The 24,762-nt window shown below is 41.5% G+C and overlaps 2 protein-coding genes across 12 annotated transcripts in view; one reads left to right on the top strand and one right to left on the bottom strand.

Moving 5' to 3' along the window:
* Positions 1-384: 384 nt before the first annotated feature.
* Positions 385-24,693, bottom strand: DPH5 (diphthamide biosynthesis 5). Of its 3 annotated transcripts, none has more exons than XM_054072918.1 (8): positions 24,567-24,693; positions 23,207-23,386; positions 19,872-19,996; positions 16,490-16,598; positions 4,837-4,957; positions 2,825-2,864; positions 1,650-1,753; positions 385-748 (listed from the first exon to the last, which is right to left on the bottom strand). In XM_054072918.1, exons 2-8 carry the CDS (start codon positions 23,339-23,341, stop codon positions 525-527), a joined length of 858 nt encoding a protein of 285 aa, XP_053928893.1. In that variant the 5' UTR covers positions 23,342-23,386; positions 24,567-24,693; the 3' UTR covers positions 385-524. The 3 variants fall into 3 exon arrangements, with proteins under 3 accessions (XP_053928893.1, XP_053928891.1, XP_053928892.1); XM_054072916.1 differs by lacking the exon at positions 24,567-24,693 and adding an exon at positions 24,522-24,560; XM_054072917.1 differs by lacking the exon at positions 24,567-24,693 and adding an exon at positions 24,539-24,559.
* The window catches only part of S1PR1 (sphingosine-1-phosphate receptor 1), a 63,029-nt gene continuing 62,897 nt past the window's right edge, over positions 24,631-24,762 (top strand). For 5 of the 9 annotated variants that reach the window (XM_054072904.1, XM_054072906.1, XM_054072908.1 and 2 more), the window contains exon 1: positions 24,631-24,762. In XM_054072904.1, the coding sequence (XP_053928879.1) occupies positions 24,672-24,762 (91 nt within the window). In that variant the 5' untranslated portion in view covers positions 24,631-24,671. The other 4 variants (XM_054072903.1, XM_054072902.1, XM_054072900.1 and 1 more) reach the window with 1 other exon arrangement.

The following is a 24,762-nucleotide window of genomic DNA, read 5'->3' as shown; positions in this document are numbered from 1 at the left end:
TAGACAGAGGGAGCACTCTCACCTGTCTGTATTCACTCTCCCACATGTGAAGATGGACACAGACCTAACAGCTTTTGCACACTGATGGTTCCTGTTGGTGAGAGAACGACTGTTTCTGGAAAGCTGCAAAGCAAAACTTAACATCCAAACTGTGTTTCTAGCAGAGTATGCAGTAGGCTTGTTGATGTTCCACAGCAAAAGCGATGCCAGGCAGGTAGCTGGCACACCTCAGTTCTCTACTTCCACTTCTCATCTTAGTCATCAACCCGAGACTGATGTAGATATCAGTGAACTGAATCGGACAAAGAGGTTTTGAGGTGTGAACGTTTCTGGAGGTGCCTGTGTGTTAGAGGCTGATACCACCAGGTGCAGCTTGTAGCCTCAGGTCCACGTTCCTACACTGATGCCTTTTGAAGAAACGTACAATGTAACTGCACTTAGGCAAGCTCTAAATAGTCACAGGAATAACTTCATGCTCTCATGAAATTAAAGATGCAGTAAAAATTTAAATGCCCTCTTTTTATTTAAGTGGTCCTTTGAAATGCATTATTTTCAAAACTGGAACTATCTACAGAAAAAAGCTTAAGCATTTCTAATTCCAGAGGATGCATAATGCCTGTAACAATCAAGGAATGGAGTGGGCCACCTAATTCCACTGTGGACATCTGATAGAGTGTGCCTGCAGCAATCTTCTGATCTGGAGTGCCCACACGTGCAAGGCCAACACAAACTGTGTTTTCAGTGATTTCTGTAAGAAAGAAGATTAAATGTTTAATTTATTGACCAATAGCGCTATCATAAATGAAAAAATACTCAAAATGTAATTTAACAATACTTTAACTTAACATTACTTTAAGGCTCCAATTAATAAATCATTGGAGTGGCCTAGAAAGAAGCTTGTTCTTCAAAGCAAATCAAGCTGTATCTTGGGGATGTTCATAAGCAAGAATGGGAAGGCAGCAGAAGCAGAACATGAAATTCATTCACTTTGAGGAAACTGCTGCTTCTGATTCATTCTATTTAAATGATTAAATGAAAGGATTTCAATTTTAACAATATTCAGGGGATAAATGTTTAAAAGGAAGAATACAGCTGGGTGGATTTCTATGAAAAAGATTTTTTTTTCTGTGACACAACTGAGTCATCTTTTGAGTTGCTGTGACTTCACCCTTGGTCTCACTAAATGTCTTTCACAGTTTGCTGTTGACTGGTGTTAAGAATTCAAGTTCAAAATCACAGTTCTGCATTGTTAGGTTAACCTCAATTCATGCTGTATTCACTTTGAGCAGAGTGTGACCAGTCCAAATAAAATATAGCAGAGATTTGTGGAGCTTGACTTATTTAAAAAGCTCAGAATGTTTCTGCCTCCTGCACCTCTGACAGATCAAAGAGCTCACAGTTAAAGATGGATGGAAACAGTGCAGGGTTACCAAAAGGAGGCTTTGACTTGGCCTCCAGGAGCCACTAGCGCTCATTCATCTGTGCTCGCTCAACTACTCTGTGTATAAGCTTGCCAAATCCATCTCGTGACCAGGATTCAAGGCAGCCCAATTTCACTGCAGAGCAAGAAAATGCTAAAATTAAGATGAAGGGAATTGAGTTCAGGTGTGATTCGAGACGAGTAGCAGCAGATAGAAACACTGTAGTACCTGGTTCTTCTCCTTGAAGCCTCCTGTTTTGAATAACGGCAAGAAGTTGTTCTGCAGCTTGATTCACGCTCATGTAACGTGGTGGCTCATAAATCTTTCTTCCTCTGCAGGGAAAGAAAAGGAGACAAATTGAACATAAACCCATTTCATTATCCCTAGTGTTCTTACAGTTTATTTCAAAAAACCTCTAGACCAGCAAACTGAACTTAAACAGGCCCCAGCTCTCTGGCTGTGCCTTTTAGACAAGTGTGGAATTTTTAAGGAGGACAGAAGTCTCTTGTGCTTTCACCACACCTGTGAAGCAGCAGGGCCTCCAGCTGGCAGATCATTTGAGTCCTAAAAGCAAATCCAGCTGCTGGAAGCAATATGTAGGTTTTGCAGCTACTCCTGAAAAATGCATTAGACTTAAATTGCAGGGCAAACTACTGTTTTTCTGTCAAATGCCCTGTAGACAGATTACAGACTGATTACAGACTGGAAAAATATTCTTAAATGAAATGCTTTCTTTGCCAACTGTGGATTCAGTCAAACAGATTTTAGTTTGAAACTCCAGAATAAACAAACCTCAATGATACTGTGAGACTTCACAATGTTAATTTAGACCAGAGTTACAGTGTGTGGATAAAATAAACAATTATATTCACCACTATCAAAGCATGTAGATTGCAGAGATGATTAAAATGTCACAAGAGCTTTTTTGAATAAAGTTAAATGAACTTTAAAGCATTTTCTACATATTGCTTACTTAGTTGTTTAAAAAGGGCGGTGTGTATTCAGTACTTCACACTGTTTCTCGCTGGTCTAAGGAAGAATGAATTCAGAACACCATTTCAGCTATTAAGCTGTTTCTGGATGGGCCAGAACAGTAGTAAAGTAATGCTTTGCCAGGCAGAAAGCTTACCCCATCCTGACAAAGCTTCTCACAGAAACAGTTAAAAGATTATACTTTGCTGCAACTTCACACGGTTACTGTAAATAAGCCAGGTCCTATTGTAATGAACAAAAAAGTTCCGCTCCTTGTAAGAAACAAAAGACTGCAGCCACTGAGGAGTACCAGGGGGAGAAGGCAGGTAAGTTTGGTACTGGGCGATGGGCAAAGCAGCTTTGTTCCTTGTACAAAAACCCCTTTGTAAATACACGCTGTACTTCTATCTATTTTCAAAACAGTGACTCACTTCATCAGGTTCTCCAGAGACTGCTCCTTCACTTTAATATCTGTGGAACAAAACAGGTATTAAAACACAGGTTCCCTACAAGCTTCCCACTTGGTATTCTATATAGGTAAAGCTAAATTTAATTAGCAGATTCTATAAACTTCATAACATTTTAGGTAGTAGAGGAAAAAGGAATATGGATTATATTCTACTAATTCATATGCTAATCAATCAGAAAGTATTGTGATTTTATGCATGTGATTTCACCCAAAGCTAAGGTAAGTTTCACAGATTTCAGAGCAACACAGAGGAACAAAAAACCTGCTAAGTGTACAAACAGCAGATATATTTGCCATAGGACAGCTAAGTGCCAGCATGTTTCAGCATGCAGTACCAGGGTACTGGGACTACTCTTACAGATGAGTACATTGTGGTCACGAAAGGTAAAACAGTATGACTGATCGACAGTGATTGCATCACTGCCATGCAGGAACCTGACTTTCGTTAGCACTTCCTTCCTGTTCCAATCAAAATTTAGAACAATCTTCTGTTATGGGGAAAAAAAAAAACCAATTTGGGCAAAAATAAAACAGAGAAGAGTACAGGTGAGATTCTGCACATCTGCAATTTTATGACACTGACCACAGCCTCTCCAAGAGGCAATTGAACATTGTCTGTAGTCAAGTGCCCCCAAAATATTATCCTAGTGAAAGCCAGATACATTTGTAATCTTGATTTTTCAAAAAAGTATTGCTTCAGTTCTACAATCAGTTCCTAGGCCACAGTGACTCTGAAGAATGGAGTTTAAGTGCAAAGCTGCAAGATGATTAGTGCATAGTTTATCAGATTGCTCACATTTCCATGAAGTCACTTTGAATTCAGGAGCTGAGCAGCACTAACCTATTTATGTCACATTTGCTTACCTGGTCATCTGGTCTGGCTGGATAAAAAATCATTACATAGACCAGAGTGACCAAGCGGTATTAAGGGAACAATTCATTTGGAACTGGGTAGTTTTCAGCTGTGAGCTACAATTTGGTGCAGGTACCATAACTGTTCCTGAAGCACGAGATTTAGAATTCAATTTTTTCAAAATTTTTACTGTCTTGATGCTGTATATAAAAAAATTTACCAAGGAGGTCATAGAAGTGATTATACTAAATAGCTGAAAAATACTTTAACATATTATATTTGTAATAATCCTTGTTTAAAACATTTGTGAAGTCATCTTTCTTTAAAACAAATTATGAAAATTCTGATGTTTTGGCCAATTTTGAAAACAAACAACTTTCAAGGCATTGGAAAGTCTGCTGGGCAGTGATGCTTATACATTTAAATTGCTTCCTGCTCAGGACTCCTCCAGTTACCCAGACTAGTAGAGTTAATCAGAAAGTGGCTTTCCGTCAAGGGTTGTTAGGTAGGATAAAGATCAAACAGCACTGTGGGAGGGCCTGGGGACAGCAGGAGCAGCATTCTCTTTCAGCTCCATGGTCAGCAAGGACTTTGTTGCAGCACTGAAGCTTCTCATGGGACAATCACCTTTTGCCAAAACATCCTTTGAGAGGATAATTTAGGACTACCACCTCACAAAAAGACTACCACCTCACAAAATAGAAGTGTGGTTAAATGTATGATTTAGCTCCCTAGAAAGTCAAATATGTTGAGCTCTACCCTAGTTAAGTCAATAAAAGATTGCTGCTATTCACTGCAGTCTGATCTGGATCCTAAGCTAGATCTAGCTTAAAATCTCAGTGAGCCTCAGAGCAAATATGGGCCTCTGCTCCTTTTACAAAGGCACTTCTTGTGGATTTTCTGAAAAGGAATTAAGAAATTGCTGGCTGCTGCAGCACCAACAATGGCTGAACTGACTCTGAAGAATACATAAACTAAGGTTCCAATTTTTGGTATGTTTTCAAAGATACGTGCTAGCTAAGAACATGTGTTTAATCAGAGACTTCACCTCATGCCTATCACTCTTGTCTCTGGACACTGTGGAAGATGGTAGCTAAGGAACCAGGGTAGCTGCTGCTTACCAAGTAAGCACAGTGTATGCATTCCATTCTGCCTGTTCCTCTTGATCTTGTCAAAAAAGCTTTCTGGCTTCCATGTATCTGTCCAGAAAACTATAGAAACTGTCTCTCCAAAATTGTACAACTGTAAAACAAAGCAAATGCGGTAACACACAGACTCAATGAGAAAAAAAGAAATAGAATATGCAATAAAATACTGTGAAAACTGTGAACAATTGGTACCACTGAAAAGTCCACAGCCTAGTTAAAAAGTTCCATCGCACATGGAGAGTGTTCGCCTGTAAGATGCTTAGGTTTGCTCTTTCACAAATACATAACATTGCACTAAAAATAATGCCTCTTCTCTCTCGACTGGTTTTAGTGCATTCCTTTGCATTCCCTCCTTGCTTTTAAACAAAATCTGTAATTAGTGAGCTGGTTTTGATTCTTCATAATAGAGATGTGCTGTTGTTCTTTTCTGTAAGGCATGTTAGAGAATGGCTAATGAACTACCTGTAAGGCTTTTACCTATCTCTGCATTCACCTTTCCAATGTATACTAACTAATTTCCTATCTACTTTCTGTTCTTTGTTACTTAATTCTGAAGTCCTTTTAAAGGCAAAACCTTTATAAGTTTAGCACTAAAATTATAAGTTATTCTTATTTTGTTTAAGGATAGGTAATTCTAATAATGTCATAGTACTCACAATGTTTTGACTCTACTGATACAGTAGTACTTGTATTAAAACAGCACTTTCCTGCAGATGAAAGCAGTGTCACGCAAAAGCGGTTACAGTCTATAGAGACAGTGGACATGAAGATCTGAAGACAGGGACAGAAATTACAAGCAAGAGGTTCAACATTTTTTTTATGCACATATGTTAAGAGGAATATTGCTAGCAGATTCTATGCCAAACATACTCACTGGTTTTATTCTCAATTTTAACACTATTTATTACTGTAAGTTCCTAATCTTGGTGAAGACATTTGAAGCAATTGTCTTGCCAATCATTTCCAGGGATGTAAAAGCAAAAGTTCTATGTAATGTAAGATGCGTTTGGCTTGGAAGTTTTAGTAACCAACATGAAAAAGAGAGAAAAAACATGCAGCAATTTTGGTCAGTTCAGCCCCAGAATGAGGCCACTCCAGATGGATTTTACAGCTTGTCAACATTCTGTCTGCTCAAGGCCACCAGAGAAACAATGGCTCTATGGACCAACCTCCCCGCTTTTTCTGGAAACCTGGACAGAAAAACTTCTTTTCCAAGGCCACTACAGGAGGCACTGTATGTGCTGTTAGCTGAGAAAAGGACCCTGTGTAGAAGCAGCTCTGGCAGCTCTGTGCCACCTGGGGATTCCCCTCTACGGACTTATTTTATTGTAGCATGAGGTTGTGGTTTTACCTCCTTTCTGATAGCAGAGCAGAACTGAATCAAAGCAGAAACATGTTTGTTTCCAGGGACCAAAAGCTTGAATTTTGACCATTCATGCTGATAGGAAAGGTGTTTATTCAAAGATTCCTGGAATATTACTGAAAATATTTCCTCTTTTTAAGTATTTCATTCTAGCACAAGCACAAGAACACACAGAGCACATTTCACAACTCTAAGGTTCTTCCAGTAAACTAAATATAGGTTGAACCAAATGAATTGCTCCTGATGTAACCTGTTAACTATTTCGGGGCTGTGTTCTAGAAAAAGAAAAAAAAAAACAAGTTAGGTTTTGCCTGCTTTTCATGTGGCTGGCTAGAACTCTCTCCCTTTTGTACCAAATCTGAAGAAAAGCCATTGGAACAATGGAGTTTTTCTCTCTCCTCTTCACCGTTAGAGCACTCAGGTGCAAGTTAACCTGTTATCTCTTTGGTAGTACACCTTCAGCCATCGACAGTTGCTGAAATGTCTAGTAGCTAACCAGCTTACTAACCAGCTTAGAAGCTGTCACCTGCAGACACTTTCCAAAGAGCAGCAGGCTCCGTCACTACGTCACTACAGAAAGAGGCCTCTAGTAACCTCAGGTCTTATCCCTCTGGTGTTTGGATAACTTGAAGGAAAGAAACTTCCACCTCTGCCTTTTTAAGCAAAGAAAATGATGTGCAGAAATGGGCAAAATGTTACTGTCTGATAGGTATTTTGTAGGGAATCAGGTCTTTTAAACCACCCTGCCAGATATTCAAAACAAGTCAGGCATTCAACTTTGTACCCTACAGCACTTGTCCTGATTTGTTATTTTTCTCTTTTCCACTGATCATTACAAAGATTCTCCATCATCTTTACCAACAAGAAGCTAAGTTATCCTGTTTGTGCAGGCACTGCCAGTCTGATTCACTGAATCTGTTCTTCGTTTACCAGGTTCTGCATTGGAAGTGAAGTCTGAATATGAAAAAAGAATAAAACATTTTTGTCAGAAATGGCTTGTCTAGTCACTAGAAATAACTCCAGAATATGTTCACAAAATATTGATATCATAGAAAACTGTATTTATAGTCTCAAAAAACCACACTTCTTTCCTCAGCACCTGGACAGCACAGAAGTGGCTTCTGCACCAACAAGATGTAGCGGGGCATATTTTATTAATCTCTCAAAAATGCCTTTGCAACTTATATGCCTCTACTAACTGAACTTCTAAAGTAGAGATTTCCTAGCATTAATGTATACATATTTTTACTTAAGAGGGGAAAACACTACCTAGGAAACCTTCTGGTAGACCAACAATCTATGCTGTGAAACTGAAGCAATAAATGGATACCCCTATCGTGTTTGACTACTAGTATCCAATTACCTCACAAGCACTTCTACAGACACAAGAAAATATTTCTTTCTCATCCAGTGTTTGATCTTTGCAGCATGTGACATTTATGCAAACATAGGCACTGCCCTTCCACGCGAACAAGCCTGCATTAATGAGCAACATATAACGGTATCAGAATTACATAATTACATTTTTTTACTCTCTCCCTGTACTTCATGCAGATTCAATTTGTTTTGAATACAGTCTCCTGTGCCATGTTCTAATTTCTACCTCTTGAAATCTAGCGTGAAGTACAACTTTCAAGAAAAGCTTTGCTGAAGCGACAGCAGGAAATATCAAATATTCCATTACTGATCTATGGACACAGCAGTTATAGAGGACAGCAGATCTACTAGAGTCAGAGACCACTGGCATTCAAAAAAGATCCTTTTCACCAACCATAAAAGACTGAACAGAGCTCCAAAATTCCAGAAATCATTCCTGTTGGAATAAAATTGTAACACGCTGATAACCAAGGTGTATGACAACAGAACTAAGGATCAATGTCATGCTTTGAGATTGCTCAGCTGTTTAATAAGACAATAAAGAGCACTCTATATATTGTCAGTGAAACGCTCATGCTGAATGGTTGCTGGCACAGCTTTAAAGAGAGGCAAAAGCAAATAAGATTTCACAGCGGTCTTCTGCGCGCTGCACTTTACACTAAACAGCTGGGGTTTGGGAGCAGGCAAGATCTGTTCCTTACAAGCTAAAACATCTCAAGCATCACACTTGCACAAATCATCAGATTTGTTAGAGTGCCTGCATTCTGCTCAGGCACAAAAGTGCCAGAATTTCAAAGGGGCTCAATGAAATGGTTGGACACGCAGTTCAGGCTCTCAGCTTGGAAACCAAACAACTTACCTTCTCCCTAATGCTCAAAAAACTTCAGAGAAAAATTTCAAAAGGTCGTTTTGAAAGACCTCTGTCTTTGGAAACACCCCTCCCTCCCCTCCGCTTAAGTAGTAATTGGCTTAATCAAAGATTTGTGCTTACATTTTGCAATGCAGTAGCTGAAGTCAGGAAAGGAAGCCAGAACTCTCTATTCCGAGGCAATGCTCTGCCTGCTAGAGTATTCTGTGTCTCACAAAACACTGCACAAAGCCATTCTTCAACTCACACATTCCTCACCTCAAGCTATAACTTCCTATTTTATTCACACACATAATATGAAAGAATGTCTGACAACTTTTGGTACTGAGATGCCTGTTTTCAGTTAGGATTTTTATCCTCTTCTATTAATGATTTTTCTTATTTTACTTGTTGTTTATATAAGCAGAATTGATTGTAAGAGAAAAAGTGCTGTACCATGATCTCAGCTTGCAAAGCCTGCACGCAAGTGAAATGTCAATGAAACTACTGAGCAAGCTTGTTAGTGGCCAGTCTGAAAAACATCAGACACCTGAAGCTGTCCAGATCAACAGTCCCCATTTAAAATGGGGCTTTAGTGTCTCATCACCACAAAAATACAGGGCATAAAATAAGGAACAAGCTGAGACTAAATAGGGAAATTAAAAAAAGGAAGATCCCCCATCCCCTCTAAAAAGTACTAAAGCAAGCAGGAGAGAAGATGCGAGATGGTATTAAAGGTCAGTAGGGCATAAGCTGCAGAGAAACCAAGAAGTAAACATTTCAAAATGCAGATATTTATTTTTACACATCTTTCCCAGAATTATTGCTTTATCAACTGCAATGGTGACAAAGCAATTCTTCACTTATGAGTCTACCTCCTCTTCCAAAATGTGAGAGATGCTCAGAACTGGATACATGTCAGAGGAAGAAGGTAAAAAGGAATCTTATTATTACATTTTTTCAGACCTGCACCTGTTCACACACACAAACGCCTTTAAAACCTGTAGGACTGAAATATTACTCAACTATGTTTCGTGTTGCGATGGTCACAGGTGACGCTGCAGATATTTCTCACAGAACAGGTGTGTTCTGCACGTGAGGATACTGCACAGCCTGATCATATCCTCTTGGTGGACACCACAAGGCTTTTTCTGCTAAAGCTATTTCTCAATGGGATTTGGAAACAGTAGAGCACCACGCATTGTCCCAGACTGCTTCTTGATAAATCCCAATGAACATCACACATGGACAAGCTAAGATAAGTTTTGTTTGTCCATGCCGTAAGAGTTTTGACATGATGCTACGCAACGTTCATCCTCAAAAAGAGGAACCTAACATGTCAGCTTTTTCCCCTTATCCTCTGTAACCAGTTTGCAACCCTCCAGACCATATGCATCAGATTAAAAAGCTTTTGCTGTTCTTTATATTATATATTATTGCCAGAGAACAGCTCAGGAGGTAGGACAACCATCTACAAAGATGTGATAAGAATCAGTCAAGCTCCGTTTTTGCTTTTGATTGGTCATGTGAAACAACCATGCCTAGCTCTAGCCCTTTGCACTATCATATTTAGTACCACCAACCTTTAGCAACCCCAAATGCCTCTCATGAGCACCTCCATACTAAATTGAAAGTTTCACTCCCTTTTGTACTGCCAGGCAACAGCTGTCCCAAAAACCTTCAGTCCCCTTAGTACATGCCAGAGAAAAAAGGAACAGTGGAGAAAAGGATGTTTGGCTGAGGGAAGCTCACTCCATATGATTGCAGCCTCCAGGAGGCAGTTGACACAAATCACATAAAAGCAGCTGAAGGGAAGAACACATTTTCCTCCTGGCTGACTCCAGTATCGGCACTTAGGAAATAGCCACTCCACAAGCAGAATAACATTCAGCTATCAAAAGACTCAGAAATTCCAAGCAAATTTGAACAGGACAAGATTTTTTCCTCCAAGATAACGTCACCTTATCTTTAATAACCTCCTAGGACTCTTCCCAGCAGTATCAAACAATTATTCCTTCCTACCCTGGTCACTTGGGCTTCTAATCTGAAAGAAAAATATCTAAAAAAAATCTATTTGGTTTAAATGGATGCTTCTCAGTCATGTTTGCTGGTGACAAAAAGCACTGAGCTGAACAGCAATGGGGAGTAATAAGGTAGTGTGAATAGTGATTTAACCTTTAATTACTTTGAGAAACAAATGCCAACTTCTGAAAGACTCGGAAGCTGGTAGTAAGTGAGAAAACAAATCAGTGACGGAAACAATTTGTTTTAACTGCCAGTGAATAAAAAACATCTTGTGCAGAGCTCCTCCTATTAGAGCAAAGAGTATTTTTGAAGACTGAAGCACGGAGAGAGGGTGGAACTCAGAGGTTCCGCTCCTGCAGCTACTACAGTTTTCTGTTTGACTATGAGTACAGCATCCCTAGCTTCCTTACCTATGAGTAATACTTTTCTAATTGACACTGAAAATGAATGCACCTGTTCAGTAAAAACTCAAAAATAACACAGTAAGCACTACTTCTGCATTTAAGTGACCAGCTAGTAGTGAAAAGACAAAACTATTTTATAACTGTACTTGTCTTTCAAGAATGAACCGGACTGCAAAAAAAACCAACCAACCAATATAAGTCACTGAAAGAAAGAAGAGGACATGCAGATGTTTGTTCTGAAGCTATTCAGGTGGAAAGCGGGTATGTCTCAAAAGAAAGGCAGGTCTTTGACTTGACATGATTTTTTTCCAAGCTACTCTAACAAAATATAAAGTAAGTGCTTTCAAAACTAGCGAAACCACTCTCCCAGAAATGAGTGGCTGATTTTAGTCTTTTGTCTCGTCTAATGGCTGGCCTCCAGCCTTGCACTTCAGTTCTCGATCTTGATATTTTACAGCAATGCCATTATCTCAAGCCATTTCAAGTTGCACCATTCCTTCACACATATCACAGGTCAGCATGGAGTAGAGTCTTCCTCATGTGTTTGACCATCCCTACTCATGCTTCAAAGATACGTTACCAGAACTTGGTCAGAGAGAATTCTGTCCTGACAGCACCACTCTGGCCAGTGACCTTCCCAAACTAACGCTGATGTCACGCAGATTAAGAAGGAAGGAAGAAGGCCTAAGTTGGAGATCCTGAGTTTTCTGCCTCTCTTTATTCTAGGGCTAAAAGCCCTAGCAATCAGACCTGTTCTGAAAAAAAAACGGAATGCAAGTAGAGATAAAACTCTGGAAGTCAGGCAAGGCTCTCCCTTTCCTCTGAGCTTGCAATGCTGAATTCTAGTAAGATAGAGCCAAGGCAATGTCTTGCACACGGGACATCTGGACAGGGGTAAGTCTGTTACCTAAAAATACTAAGCTTTCCAAAGCAATGGAACTACAGCACAGCTACAAATGAGGAAAGCTGAATTGCCTCACTAGTTACCACCAACTAGAAGTACTGAGAATTTTGGCCTTCCTCTGGAGACTTGGGTGCCCCCTCCCCGACCTCCCCAGCAGTGTGCCTGGATACTGAGCTGCATGACTTTTTTCACTAGTGGTAGCTTTCCACACTACAAGAGGAGTCAGAGATCAATCTACACCTTAGATTCCAGACAAGAGAGATGAACCTGCATGAAACATGCCAAGAAGCAGTCACACAGGCATTTTTCCTAGATTCTCCCCGCAAGCTGTATTCATTTGGTTTTGAGGGAAAAGATGCTCTTCAGCCTTCAGAAAAAAAAAAAAAAATCTGACACAGCAAAGCACAGCAAGAACAGTGTACAAGGAGCCACAGCAAGTCATAGAGCCATATGTTCAGTCAATTTATACTTTGTGAAGTTATACTATCCCCTGCTTTTGACAGCTATAGCGCGTTGTATCGATCTGTGAGAGCTTCCTAGAAGTTCAAATCATGTAATTGTCAAAACTAAAAAAATCCTTTTCTTTCCAGAAATACAGTCTTCACCTGTGGAAACTTCAAAACAGCCGCACTGATTCTGATAAATGTGCAAGACAGTAAATAGATAAAACAGAAAATAGGTATTTGTCTGTCTCTATAATTTGGCAAGAAAACTCTATGAATCAAAGGTGACAATCCATTACCAATGCTCTACTGACTTTAGTAACTTACTACTGCACAACTATCAGTGTACTGTTGGCTGTGCAGAAATGTTGCTCTGATGACAAGAGATGTTCTTTTGTGAACAGACTGGGCTGTAGCTGCATTGCACTGAGGGCTAATCAGCAGTTACAGCTCACTACGCACATGGCTTTCAGAACAGCTTATAAAGGTGTTTCCTGTTTTTCTCTAGTAAGAAAGAAAGGGGTTTTGTATCACAATCAGATTAAAACAAAAAAAAAAAAAAACAAAAACAGAAAAAAGAGCCAAGCCTTTTCTGTGGTGAAGCAAAAGAGGAATCCCTGGTACATTTGGCAGCAGCTTTGCCATTTGAAAAAGCTAAATTGATTGCAGGAGAGAGCCATGAATGTGAAGGCTGTTGAAAGAAATTATAAACTTCCATGACAACTCCAATTAAATCACAGGCTGCCTTGCTGTGAGATACTCCTCGCTTGCTGTTTAAGCCTGTAACGAGTTAAACATACAGCTGGTTATAGTCTGTCTGGTAACACAATATAATTGCTATTTCCTAAAATGCTTTATACAACAGCAGGAATGTTGACTTATGAGAAGGCAGCCCCTCCCAAGCCGGAATGGAAAAGGGGACTAAGGCTGGAGTGAATAACATCAGATTTCCTTCACGGGCTGTTCCCTTCGCTATCGGACAAGGGAAGAGTAAATTAATCTCCAAAACTCTGCCCATGCAAAACAACTTACGGGCTGTCTACAATATATTCCTAGTTAGTTTTCTGCTCCTTTATTTTAATTAACGTAGGAACTCTGTATTCATCCTTCCTGTGCCTAGCTGGAGTTGTGGGGGAAGTAAACTTTTAGAAAACTTAGTCACCTGTTCTCTTTGGGAATATAAGCCTTGCATCTTCCTTCCTAATGAATGTAAAATAACAGTAAAAAGATAGCAGGTATACGAACTACTTGTCAACAGCCTGGCAGCAGAAGCAAACTTTGCACCACCATGAAGCCAAAAGGGGAAAAGGTGAGTCCCAGCCTCAGCTCTCAAGTTACCCACCCTAGTAAGTGCAGTCATGCGACAGCTGCCATCTGTCTGCTGTACATGTAGATTTTAGACATGGAGCCTATTTCCTTCCTAAGAGATAATTTTGCCCAAGTCTTAAAGCAACAGGCAGGTATCACTAAGAAAGTAATACTTCACAGATAGAATTATAAAGAAGGTGAATCCTATGCTGCATTTAGCATTACCATTCACACTTTGGAACAGGTGTCAACGCGGTTTTGCTGAGTCACCAGACCAGGCAGGGCTCTCACATTTCTAAACCACCCAGATGTGATCAAAGCCAGAGGTAACCAACTCATGGCAACAGATTTTCTGCTGCTGGGCACCATTGAAATAGGGCAATTGGAGTTTGCCAGCGTAAATACAATTCTGTTCTCTGTAACCACAGTGCAGGATGACTCCCCCATAATCCGGGAGGAAGCAGTTAACCACCTGCTACACCACCTGGACTTGCACATGTCCATGAGGCTGAATGGGATCCATCCAAGTATTGAGGGAGCTGGTGGATTATCTTGCCAAGGCACTCTCCATCATCTATTAGCAGTCTTGATTAACAGGGAAGGCCACAGATGACTGAAGGCTTGCCAATGTGATGCCCATTGAAAAGAAGAGCTGGAAGGAGGATCCATGGAACTACAGGTCTGTCAGATGACCTTGGTATTGGGAAAGATTAGGGAGTGGTTCATCTTGAGTGGGCTCACCAGGCATCTGCAGGACAACCAGGGGATCAGGCCCAGCCAACATGGATTCATGAAGGGCAGATCCTGCTTGACCAACCTGATCTCCAACTCTGACCAGTGGACCCACCTACTGGATGTTATCTACCTGGACTTCAGTGAAGCCTTTGACACTGTCTCCCACAGCATTCTCCCGGAGAAACTGGCGGCTCATGGCTTGGATGGGTGTATTCTTCACTGGGTAAAAAACTGGATGGATCGCCGAGCCCAGAGATTTGTGGTGAATGGAGGTAATCCAGATGGCAGCCAGTAACAAGTGGTGTTCCCAGGGCTCTGTGTTTGGGCCAGTCTTGTTTAGTATCTTTACCAATGATCTCAATGAGGGGATTGAGTGCTCCCTCAGTAAATTTGCAGATGACACCAAATTAGGTGGGAGTGTCGACCTGCTCTTCCAGGAAGGCTCTGCAGAGGGACCTGGACAGGCTGGATTGATGGGCTGAGGCCAACTGCATGAGATACAACAAGGCCAAGTGCTGGGTCCTGCAACTGGGACAGAACAACCCCATGCAATGCTACAAGCTTGGTGAAGAGTGGCTAGAAAGCTGCCTAGCAGAAAAAGACCTGGAGGTGCTGGTTGACAGCAGCTGAACATGAGCCAGCAGTGTGCTCAGGTAGCCATGAAGGCTAACAGCATTCTGGCTTGTATTAGAAACGGTGCGGCCAACAGGACCAGGAAAGTGGTCATGCCACTTTACTCAGTGCTGATGATACTGCACCTTGAATCCTGCGTTCAATTTTGGGCCCCTTGCTACAAGAAGGACAGTGAAGGGCTGGAACATGTCCAGAGAAGGGCAACAATGCTGGTGAAGGGTCTGGAGCATAAGTCTTATGAGGGGCAGCTGAAGGAACTGAGGCTGTTTAGTCTGGAGAAGAAGAGGCTGAGGGGAGACCTTCTTGCTGTCTAAAACTACCTGAAAGGGGGTTGTAGTGAAGTGGGTATTGGTCTCTTCTCCCAAGTAACAAGTGACAGAGGAGGAGAAAAAATGGCCTCAAGTTGTGTTAGGGGAGGTTTAGATTGTATATTAGGAAATATTTCTTTACTGAAAGAGTGGTGAAGCACTGGAATGGGATGCCCAGGGAAGTGTAGAGTCACCCTTGAGATGTTCAAAAAATGTGTAGATGTGGCACTTCAGGACATGGTTTAGTAGGCATGGTGGTTGAACTGATGGTTGGACTTGATGATCTTATATGTCTTTTCCAGTCTTAATGTTTCTATGATTCTATGAAATTTGAAGGTCTCAGTTGTCTGATGATATATAAAAAATGGTGTTCTTTTATGTTAAACTAGGAAGGAATGCTTCTTCCTTTAGTGATGATAACCTATTATTGCTCAAACCCTCCATTCTTGTCCATTGTACACTTGCATGCCTACACTTGCTTTCAGTTTGGTAAAGTGGGAGTTTGGTTTAGGAGTTTCCACACACTGGGAACCATTCCGAACCTCGAGAGGGCAGGTTTCTGAATGAGAACAAGAGAACAAGGGAAGCTTCAACTAGTTTATATGTGATTAGTTATAATACATACACTGACGTATAAAGTAAAAGCAAACAATGGACCTACACCCGTGTAAAAGGAAGTAGTGAAGTATTTTTTTCTTGGGGAACACTAGATCTTTTCTAATTTAGCTATATAAGAAGCATTTGTACTTTCAGTCCTTGGCCAGGCAAATCCCTCCTCTCTCAGCAGCTGGGCAGAAAGGGAAGATTGCTGAACCTCAGAAAGAAAGAATGCATCACACACAAAGTTTTGGAATCTGCTATGATCTGAGTTGGGTGTATAGACAAGCTTGTGCATGTATTATTTTTATGACAAGAACAGGATATTGAGAAACAGGATAACAATCTAATTTAAGACTAAACCTATCAGGTGACCATCAGTAACACCAGTAAATCTTCATCTGCAAAGTAACTTAAATATCAAAGTCTCTTGGGGCAGGGGGAAGTCAGAGAGAAAAGAAACAGAGTGTTACTATTCATTTACACATGTGCTTTTCAAAAGGGACTTTTGCTGACATATAGCATGCTGAAAAGGAAGTGTTAACAAATTCTGACAACAGAAGCGTTACAGTTGCTACAGATCTTCAAACTTCAGATTGCAACATGCTCTGCTACAGCAGTGGAAGAGCTCACCAGTTCTAATTTCAGCAGTTGTGGAGCAGCATATGTACAAATACGTTACCTGTAAACCACAGCAGCCTACTGCATTCATTATTGAAGCATTATGAATGACCTTGTACGGGATCCCCAGTTTTACTGCACGTAGTACTAAATCACTGTGCGTCGTGGCTCTGTATTAAGATGAGAAAGGAATTAAAGGTAGAAAAGATAAAGCGACCAAGTGTTACTAGCATTACGGTTTGCTTTGACAGCAAAATTAAACTCTTCACAACTAGGGCAATGCAGGGGTGCCAAAAGGGCAATAACTTAATTAATTATTATGGGAAACCTAAAAATCCAATAAGGCTTCCACATGTCATCTTCCCAGCTGAAAATACAAGTATCCTCCATATGTTACAGTAGTTTGTAGCTTTATGACATAATTAAAACTGTAAGGCCAACACAATTGTTACTTTTAAAAGTAGCTTTGGCAGCTACTTGAAAAGGAAAGTTCCCTCTTCTGCAGGTGCCTGTTGGACATCCCTTGAATTATAACAGTCAACTCCATTTGGCATAGACTTCAAAGAAATTCCAGTGTTTCTTTACTTGTTGCACTGCCAGGCCTTCTGCCTGCATCACTGCATGCTAGGAAAGCAACCCACTCAAACAAGAACTTTGAACAGACTGAGGTAAACTGCATGCAGTACTTAGAAAAAAACATTCTTAGACTAAATCAACTTTTGTAATATTTAAGCCAAATTAACAATGCCTAAGTTTGAGTGATCGAGTTTATTCTGAAATAATTAAGAAAATTTTAGTTAAGCTTCAAACTGAGCTAAATTTGGCTCCGGGTCTAATGCTCAACAAACAGCTTGCTGTGACTGGGGCAAGAATTACTGTGCTCATAGTTAAAGCAATGGGGATTTGAGTACTGCTGAGATGGTAAGCATTTATATATATTCAGCAAATCTTTGAAGTGTAACATGTTTACATGTATATCTTCCTCGCATGTACGCTTACAGACACACTACACACTCCATTCTCCACGAGAAATACAAAAATGAACCCACCACTTGCCTAAATTTATCAAACCTGAACCATAGACTTAGCCATCTCATTCCCAAGATACACCACACATTTCTGTGTGGCCATTCCAAAGAAGGGAGCAAAGAAAGAAACAGCACATGCCAATCAGAATAATTAAATACGAAGACTGCTTTCCCCCTGGCCTGTTTCAGTTACCTTAACAGAATTCCCCTGATTTTTAATCTGATAATTTTGAGGGTGCATGTCTGACTTGCACCAACCAGCAGATCAGGTGCTTCACACTGGAACACAAATGTGGCAGCAGCTGGCAAGGCTGTAAGCATCAATCATTTGAAAGAAATCAGCTTCACTAGAGAGAAAAAAACCAAAGGAATCCGAATTTGGAAAATCAAGGACCTGGATACAAATAGGCTCCCAAACCTGGAAGAATGCAGTAAAGTGATCTAAAACAACACTTTGGTCAGTAAACAAACTATACTCCTGACTTCTACAAACAAAGCTGATTTAAAAAAGCCTGCTTTAAGAAAAGAGGGCACTAGTTTAACAGTCTTGTACTATTCCCTTCACACAGACAGGACATGAAGCACTAGAGGATTTTGTGGTTATGCTAATACTGACCAAGGGATCAGCTGGCCCTATTCACTGGCATTTGCTCCAGCCAGTATTTTTTCCCAATAGATCTGTCCACAATGAGTGCAGCTAAAAGCAGAAGTGCCCTCATAAGCACACTCAGCTCCGCAAAGGCTTCATGGAGTCAGCCCTCGCACTCAGCACAATACTAGTATTTTCTGTCAGAGACACAGATTTTAAGTTTTATGGGTGGTAGTAGTAATAGGAATGGTAGTACCAGGCCAGGCAAAGGGTTTTCCAGTGCACTACTAAAATTGTCAGGTTCCTGCCAGTACATCCATGGCTGTTACCACATTTGTAGCAAAAAACTTGCAGTGAACAACACTGAGAACGAGACAGGCACAGCTTCTTTTATCCCTCTAACCATCAAGCACCAACATCTAATATCTCCTAAGGCTGCCAAGTACTCTTCATACCTTCAAATATACTTGAAACTACGATCAGCTGAAGTCACATGGCTTTTATTCTCCCATATGGCTTCTCTTAGGACAGAAATATTCGGTACTCTTTTAACCTCATGAATCCCTCAATTCTTAGTGCTCTGTGTGGGCATAGTAACAGTTTTAGCTGCAATACTAAGGTCTAAGTACATGAACATTTAGAGAGAAGCAATTCATTCAAAACAAAAGTAGTTTTCTACAATGATGCAGGGTGTTAATCAGAATTGAAGTATTTTGACCCTGAAACTAATGATAACTGAGGCAGATCAAGATACTGCTTCAGGTAGCAATGCCATATTAATACATGTGAGTTGGGGTTTTTTTTATCTTGTGTACTTTTATCAGTCACTGGTTCACAGCACAAGGGTTCAGGTAATGTGGCTCTACAAGAACCCTAATTTTCATGTTAACATGCACTGAAATTGTAATCAATATTTCTGAAATACAGCATCATCTGCCCATAAGTACTAGTTTAATACAATATTCTCTTTCCAATTCCCTTCAACCTGTATTTACATAAATTATCTGGTTTTGACATATGTGCACACTGTTCCTCTTTTTCATAAACTCTCCCTGTTTTTTTCACTCACAAACAGGGTGATCAGTGATTTGATTTTTCTTGTGCCCCTTAACACTGAAGTATAAATCTTGAATCACCAGCTGGAGACTAAAAGCTCTTCTGTATGGTTTGACATTACAGATTGATGACGCCTGACTGAAAAGACAGAAGGAGATCCTTCTGGCAATAGAAAAAGGCTATACTTTTTCAGCAGGAATAAAAAGTGGAAACAAAAGGCTTAATAAATCAAAAGGAGAAGACATTTATAATGACCTAATGGATTTTAAAAACTAGCACATATCAAAGCAGAAGCACTGTACAGCCAACAATGAGTATTCATCCTAAAACAACTGACCATAAAAGCTGAAAATGTCCAAATGGCATCTAAAAGAATACCCTCTCAAAACATAGCCCATTTCTTAATTGTGCGATATCCTAGAATTTTTTCAATTAGCAGATAAAACTTGGGACAAAATGTTCTCTATAAAAGCTAGCATGGAGAATGTAATGACAAGTGAATGCTGAAGGAAAGATTTATACACCTTGGTGGGTCCACATTCCTATCCATAAGGGATATTTGGGCAAAACGAAACTCCAAAGCAAAATAAACCGTAGACAATTGCATGTATATTTTTAATGCAATAAAAATTAAACATAAGTCATAAAAAGTGCCTCTAGTCTGAAAGTCAGCTTTTCCATAAAAAATTACGGTTATTGAGTAAGTCTCCTTCCTACTGAAAAAAGAGTGAACAAGCTACAGCAATAATTAAAATGTTGCTTTGTCTTACCCAAAAGGATCACCGACTACAAGAAATGCGACATCACAAACATCAGCTTCTTTTAAAATGCTATCCGCTTCTTGTTCCACTGTTTCTCGATCAGCCAAAATCAATTCTCTCCCATAAAACTCTTCCTAGAAAGTGAAATCAATAAGAAACACCAAAATAAGACACTTGAGAGTGTTTTTGTATCTCTTTGGGTGCTCGCTCAGGAAGACAGACAATAGATATCGGAAAGGCCAACTTGATCATTCTCCCCAGGAGACTGAACCATGTCTTAGAGAACCCTGCCTCCCCTTGCGAGAACACCTGAGCTTCCCAGAAATCAGCTCCCGAGTTGACAAAAATCGGTCAAGCACATTACTCTGATACCGACTTGCTTTTTTACGCCTTCTCTGTCAGCTGAGGAGCTGCTACGAAAGGAGCTCCATCACACCTGCATACTGAAGTACAGTATTAAGTACAGCATTAGGTTAAATTAACTGTACTTTAGGTACAAATAATTTAACTGGTCATCCTACTGTAAGGCATCCCCTCTCACAAATATGAGCCTAACTCCTTACATTAGTTGTAGTAGTGACATCAAACCAGACACGAATACGACACCAGCTATATCACAACTTAGTTATTTTACATTTTTCCTTAGTATAATACATTGTAACTAACCACATCTAAGGAATGATTTCATACTAATTCTTCATCTTCAGTTGTCTGTACTGAGGTAAACACATATTTGATCACGTCCTTTGCTTTTCTGCAGCGGCTCAGTAATCATTGTGTCTCTTTGTATGTTTTAAATGCCTTTATTTACAGAATCAACCCCACATATGTAATAAAACTTCAGTTAGTTCTAGAAACATGTTGTCTGACCATCCATCTCTCTAAGTCATGTTTCACCATACATTTCACATGCTCTTTACATGATTTGATAAAGGGTTTTTTTAAGGGCATAGACCAAAAAGATGTGGGTTAGCTTTAAATGGTATTCAGCAAATTTGGGTGGTACTACAAATATTAACAAATTGATAAAACTATTAAGCCAGTTGTGGTCCAGAAAGATATTCCTCTGAATTCGCCTGTAACTTCAGTGATAGCTTTATCTTTGCCCACAAAGAATAGTGAATTGACAAGAGAATCATCACACTCATACAGAAGCAGAGCAGTGCTTCCATAAAAAAATCCATCTAATAGCTGGAGGACCAGATAGGAGAGCTCAGTCACAGGGTTCAGTTCCCTTTTACAAAGATGATTTCCTCACCATTTTTTCATAAGTTTCTCTACCTCTGTAAAAGGAGGATGTTATTTTCCTCATCAAAGACTGCAACCTATACAGATTTGATAGGGGACCAAATGAATGTATAACCAAATCTTGTATCTGTTGATTCAGAACAGTTGATGGCCACCCTGGAGTACTGTTGAGGTCTATACTAAACAAAAACCAACAAATTTTGTCACCCCACTTGTTTTTATTTGTCATCTTATACTAGACGCACATTGGCAAGCAGTACAGCACAACAGGAGCTGATCTACAAAGCAACGCACTTGGTGCTGAGAACTCAATAGCAACGCCACACACTATTTGATGCGTTTACCATGGGACCAGACTAACCTTAGTCCAGTACTGTGAGTGAATGCATAATACAGAGCATATCAGGTAGGCTCTCAGAAGCACACTTTCAGGTTTGTTTTCATCTAATGGAATCTATTTGCATGCTTGGAGGCAGCTCCACAATGTAAATAAAAGACATTAACCACAGAACGTATAAAAACCACTCTCCTGACAAAAACTAAAATGTGACTCACTGGGAGGTCACTGGGTCCAAATAATTTTTTCACAAAATTGAGGGCAAATTTAGATGGTCAACATCACACAGCTTTTAATATACGTTTTAGGGCAACAAGATAAACAAAGCAAGTCACGTCATTTGAATTTTGAGATCTGATTTTAAAAACATCAGCACAGGAGGATTTCCAGAAAATGCCTGCAGGAAAGAATCTGGTTTTTATCTCTTGATAAAGAGATAAAATAACTTTCAGGTTATTGAAAGCTTTTCCGTAACTTTTTATGTTGCTTAGGAAAGAGTGACCTTCAGATTACTAAATAAACCATTTGGCATTGTTACTTGTAGGTAAACTGGGTATATCATCAACACTTGGTGATGGACTCATACATTCCCTCCTAGGCAGCTTCAGCTAAGACAGCTTCTTTTACTTTGTGTTTATTGATCACTTTTCCCAACTACCTCATCTCTGCAGGGTTTCCAAAAGACTTAAAAAAAAAAAAAAAAAAAACACAAAACAAAACAAACCACCCCCCCAAAAATAACCACACCAAAAATATTCAGCATTTTTCTATAAGTCCATGTTTTGTTTTCAGCTGTCTAGGGATCCATCATTTTTTAATAGCAAATGCAGATTTTGTGAAGTAAAAATATCCAAGTAATCACTACTGTTTTGCAATTTTCAAACTGTACAACAACAACAAAGAAATAACATTTTGTTTTGAATGGATCAATTTCAATTCACATTGCTATGGTGTATTGAAAAAAATAGATAAACACGGAGTATATTTTAATTTCAAAATACATATATACCAGTGGCATACCCAAATATTCCAGTCTATCTTATATCTGGAAACCACATAATGCTGACTACAAGCTAAATGTCTCAGGTGCTGTATGTACATACACGTACAAGCACATTATGGCTTTACACAAGACCCAGACAGCATCTCTGTGTAGTACTACACAGCTTATTTAGAGGTGAGAATCCTGTTCCTAGGGTAGATAAGCCCTTTTTCGGTGTTTTTTTTAAGATTAAATTTTCTCTTTCCATGACCAGTGAACCCATCAGAGTTTGTAAAACTTGTACAGTTTTACTACTTCCTCCATAAGGTGTGTTTACTAACAAAAAGCTTATTTCCATGTTGTTCAACAGCCCGTCTCTGACTGAACTGTTATGTTCTGGAAGTCCCAACATGGTGAAACAGCCTGGCCTACAAAGAAACATGGAAACCTGAGACATTCAAATTATTATTCCCAGAAGACATCACAACACCTCAGGCTGATACAGAGGTTTAGGTCTCCAAAACATGTATTTTTCTTGTACGTCTTTCATTTTCTCTTTTTAAAAATCAAATTGGACATTTTCCTGACCAAGTTCTCCAACATTTCAGGATTGCCGTGTTGTTAGAATTTAAGATTTGTATGTGAAGGTCATGTATGCACTTTTTTGGGGAACACTACCACCAGTTTCTCCTGCTGCCATTACTGGCCCACCCAGCCCCCTCTTCACTTCCGGTGCGAGGTGTAAGGGCTCTGTGCCACTGCAGCAGCCAGACCTACCAGTGCTTCCTTGCCCACTGTGAGGATGGATGTGTAGGCCTCCAGGTACACCCTGTGGCACTGCCTCACCACCTCCAGCCCCTTCACTGTGATGTCCTTGGCATCTCCCAGGCCCAGTCCAACCAGGTACAGCATGCTTGGAGAGGCCACCGCAGCCACCAGGCTCACTGCTGCTGCCACCTATCATGGGAGGCAAACAGGGATGGATCAGCTAGGTAGCCTCACAGCCCTCATCTCACATCTCCCCACTCCCATTACCCACCTCCTCAACACCACCCTCCCCAAACTTCTCTCTCCTCCCTCACAGTCCCCCCTAACATACACCTTCTCTCTCCTCATGCAGCCCCCATCACACCTCTCCGCTCCTCACAGCCTCATCACACACACCCCAGCCCTTCCACTCCTCAGAGCCCCCCCACCTCCCTCTCCCTCCTCACAGAGCCCCCATCATGCCCCTCCTTCCTCACAGACCCCTCCCTCCACACACACCCTCCTCCCTCTCTCCTCCTCACAGCCTCATTCCTTCTCCCTTCTCACACCACCTTCCACCCCTCCTCCTCACACAGATCCCTCCCCTTCCTCCTCACACCCCCTTCCTCACACAGCCCCCCCACCTCCCTCTTCCTACTCAGAGCTCCCCCTTCCCTTCTCACCCAGTGCCCCTCCTCACCCTCCCATACAGCCCCCTCCCTCCACAACCCCTCTCCTGACACAGGCCCCTCCAGTCCTCCCTCTCCCTCCACACCTCCCTCTTTCTTCCTTACAAAGCCTCCTTCTCCCCACTCAAATCTTCCTCCCTCCTCACACCTCTCTCCCCCCCCACACAGTCCTCCCTCCCTTCTCACCCAGGCCCCTCTCCTCACACAGGCCCAGTCCTCCGTCACCCCTCCCTCTCCATACAGTATCCCCCTCCTCACACCTCCCTCTCTCCCCTCGCACCTCCCTCCCGTTTCCCCCATACAGCTTCCTTACACAGCCTCGCCTCCTCATGCCCCTTCTCCCCCTCACACAGCCTCCCTCCTCTCACTCCTCCCTGTCTCCTCAAAGCCTTCCCCCTCATGCCCTCCCTACACCTCCCTCTCCCCCCTCATGCCCTCCCTCACACCTCCCTCTCCCCCTCAAAGCCTCCCTCACACCTCCCTCTCCCCCCTCAAAGCCTCCCTCCTCAGGCCCGCCCTCACACCTCCCTCTCCCCCCTCAAAGCCTCCCTCCTCAGGCCCGCCCTCACACCTCCCTCTCCCCCCTCACAGTCAGCCCTCCTCATGTCCGCCCTCCCCCCCCGCTCACACCTCTCTCCCCCTCACATCTCCCCCACCTTCCCGCAGCGCGCACCCCACATCCCCGCAAGCCCGCGCCCCACCTGCGCACTGCGGCCCGCGCCGCCGCGAGCAGCCCCGCCCCCCCGCCGCGCGCCGCCCGCATGGGCTGCCGGGAGCTGTAGTCCTCGCGCGGGGAGCTCGCCGGAATGGCGGCCGCGGCGGAGGTGGGAAGGGGGGGGGGTGAGTGCCCCGCGGTGCCGCTCGCCAGTGGTCGCGCCATCCCGGTGCTGGGGCTCG

Source organism: Cuculus canorus, chromosome 8 (assembly GCF_017976375.1).
Source record: "Cuculus canorus isolate bCucCan1 chromosome 8, bCucCan1.pri, whole genome shotgun sequence".
Taxonomy (NCBI): domain Eukaryota; kingdom Metazoa; phylum Chordata; class Aves; order Cuculiformes; family Cuculidae; genus Cuculus; species Cuculus canorus.
Note: the sequence above shows the minus strand (reverse complement) of the source record. Positions and strands in the feature narration are given on the sequence as shown.

What these genes read in the sequence shown, in the direction of transcription:
- DPH5 (XM_054072916.1), bottom strand. Translation starts at nt 24,545, where the DNA reads ATGTGGGGTGCGCGCTGCGGGAAG. An exon ending in GTAGTCGGTGATCCTTTTGG is followed by an intron (nt 16,599 to 19,871) that starts GTAAGACAAAGC and finishes ATCTTAATACAG; the next exon opens with AGCCACGACGCACAGTGATT. An exon ending in TCTCTGGAGAACCTGATGAA is followed by an intron (nt 1,754 to 2,824) that starts GTGAGTCACTGT and finishes CTTTCCCTGCAG; the next exon opens with AGGAAGAAAGATTTATGAGC.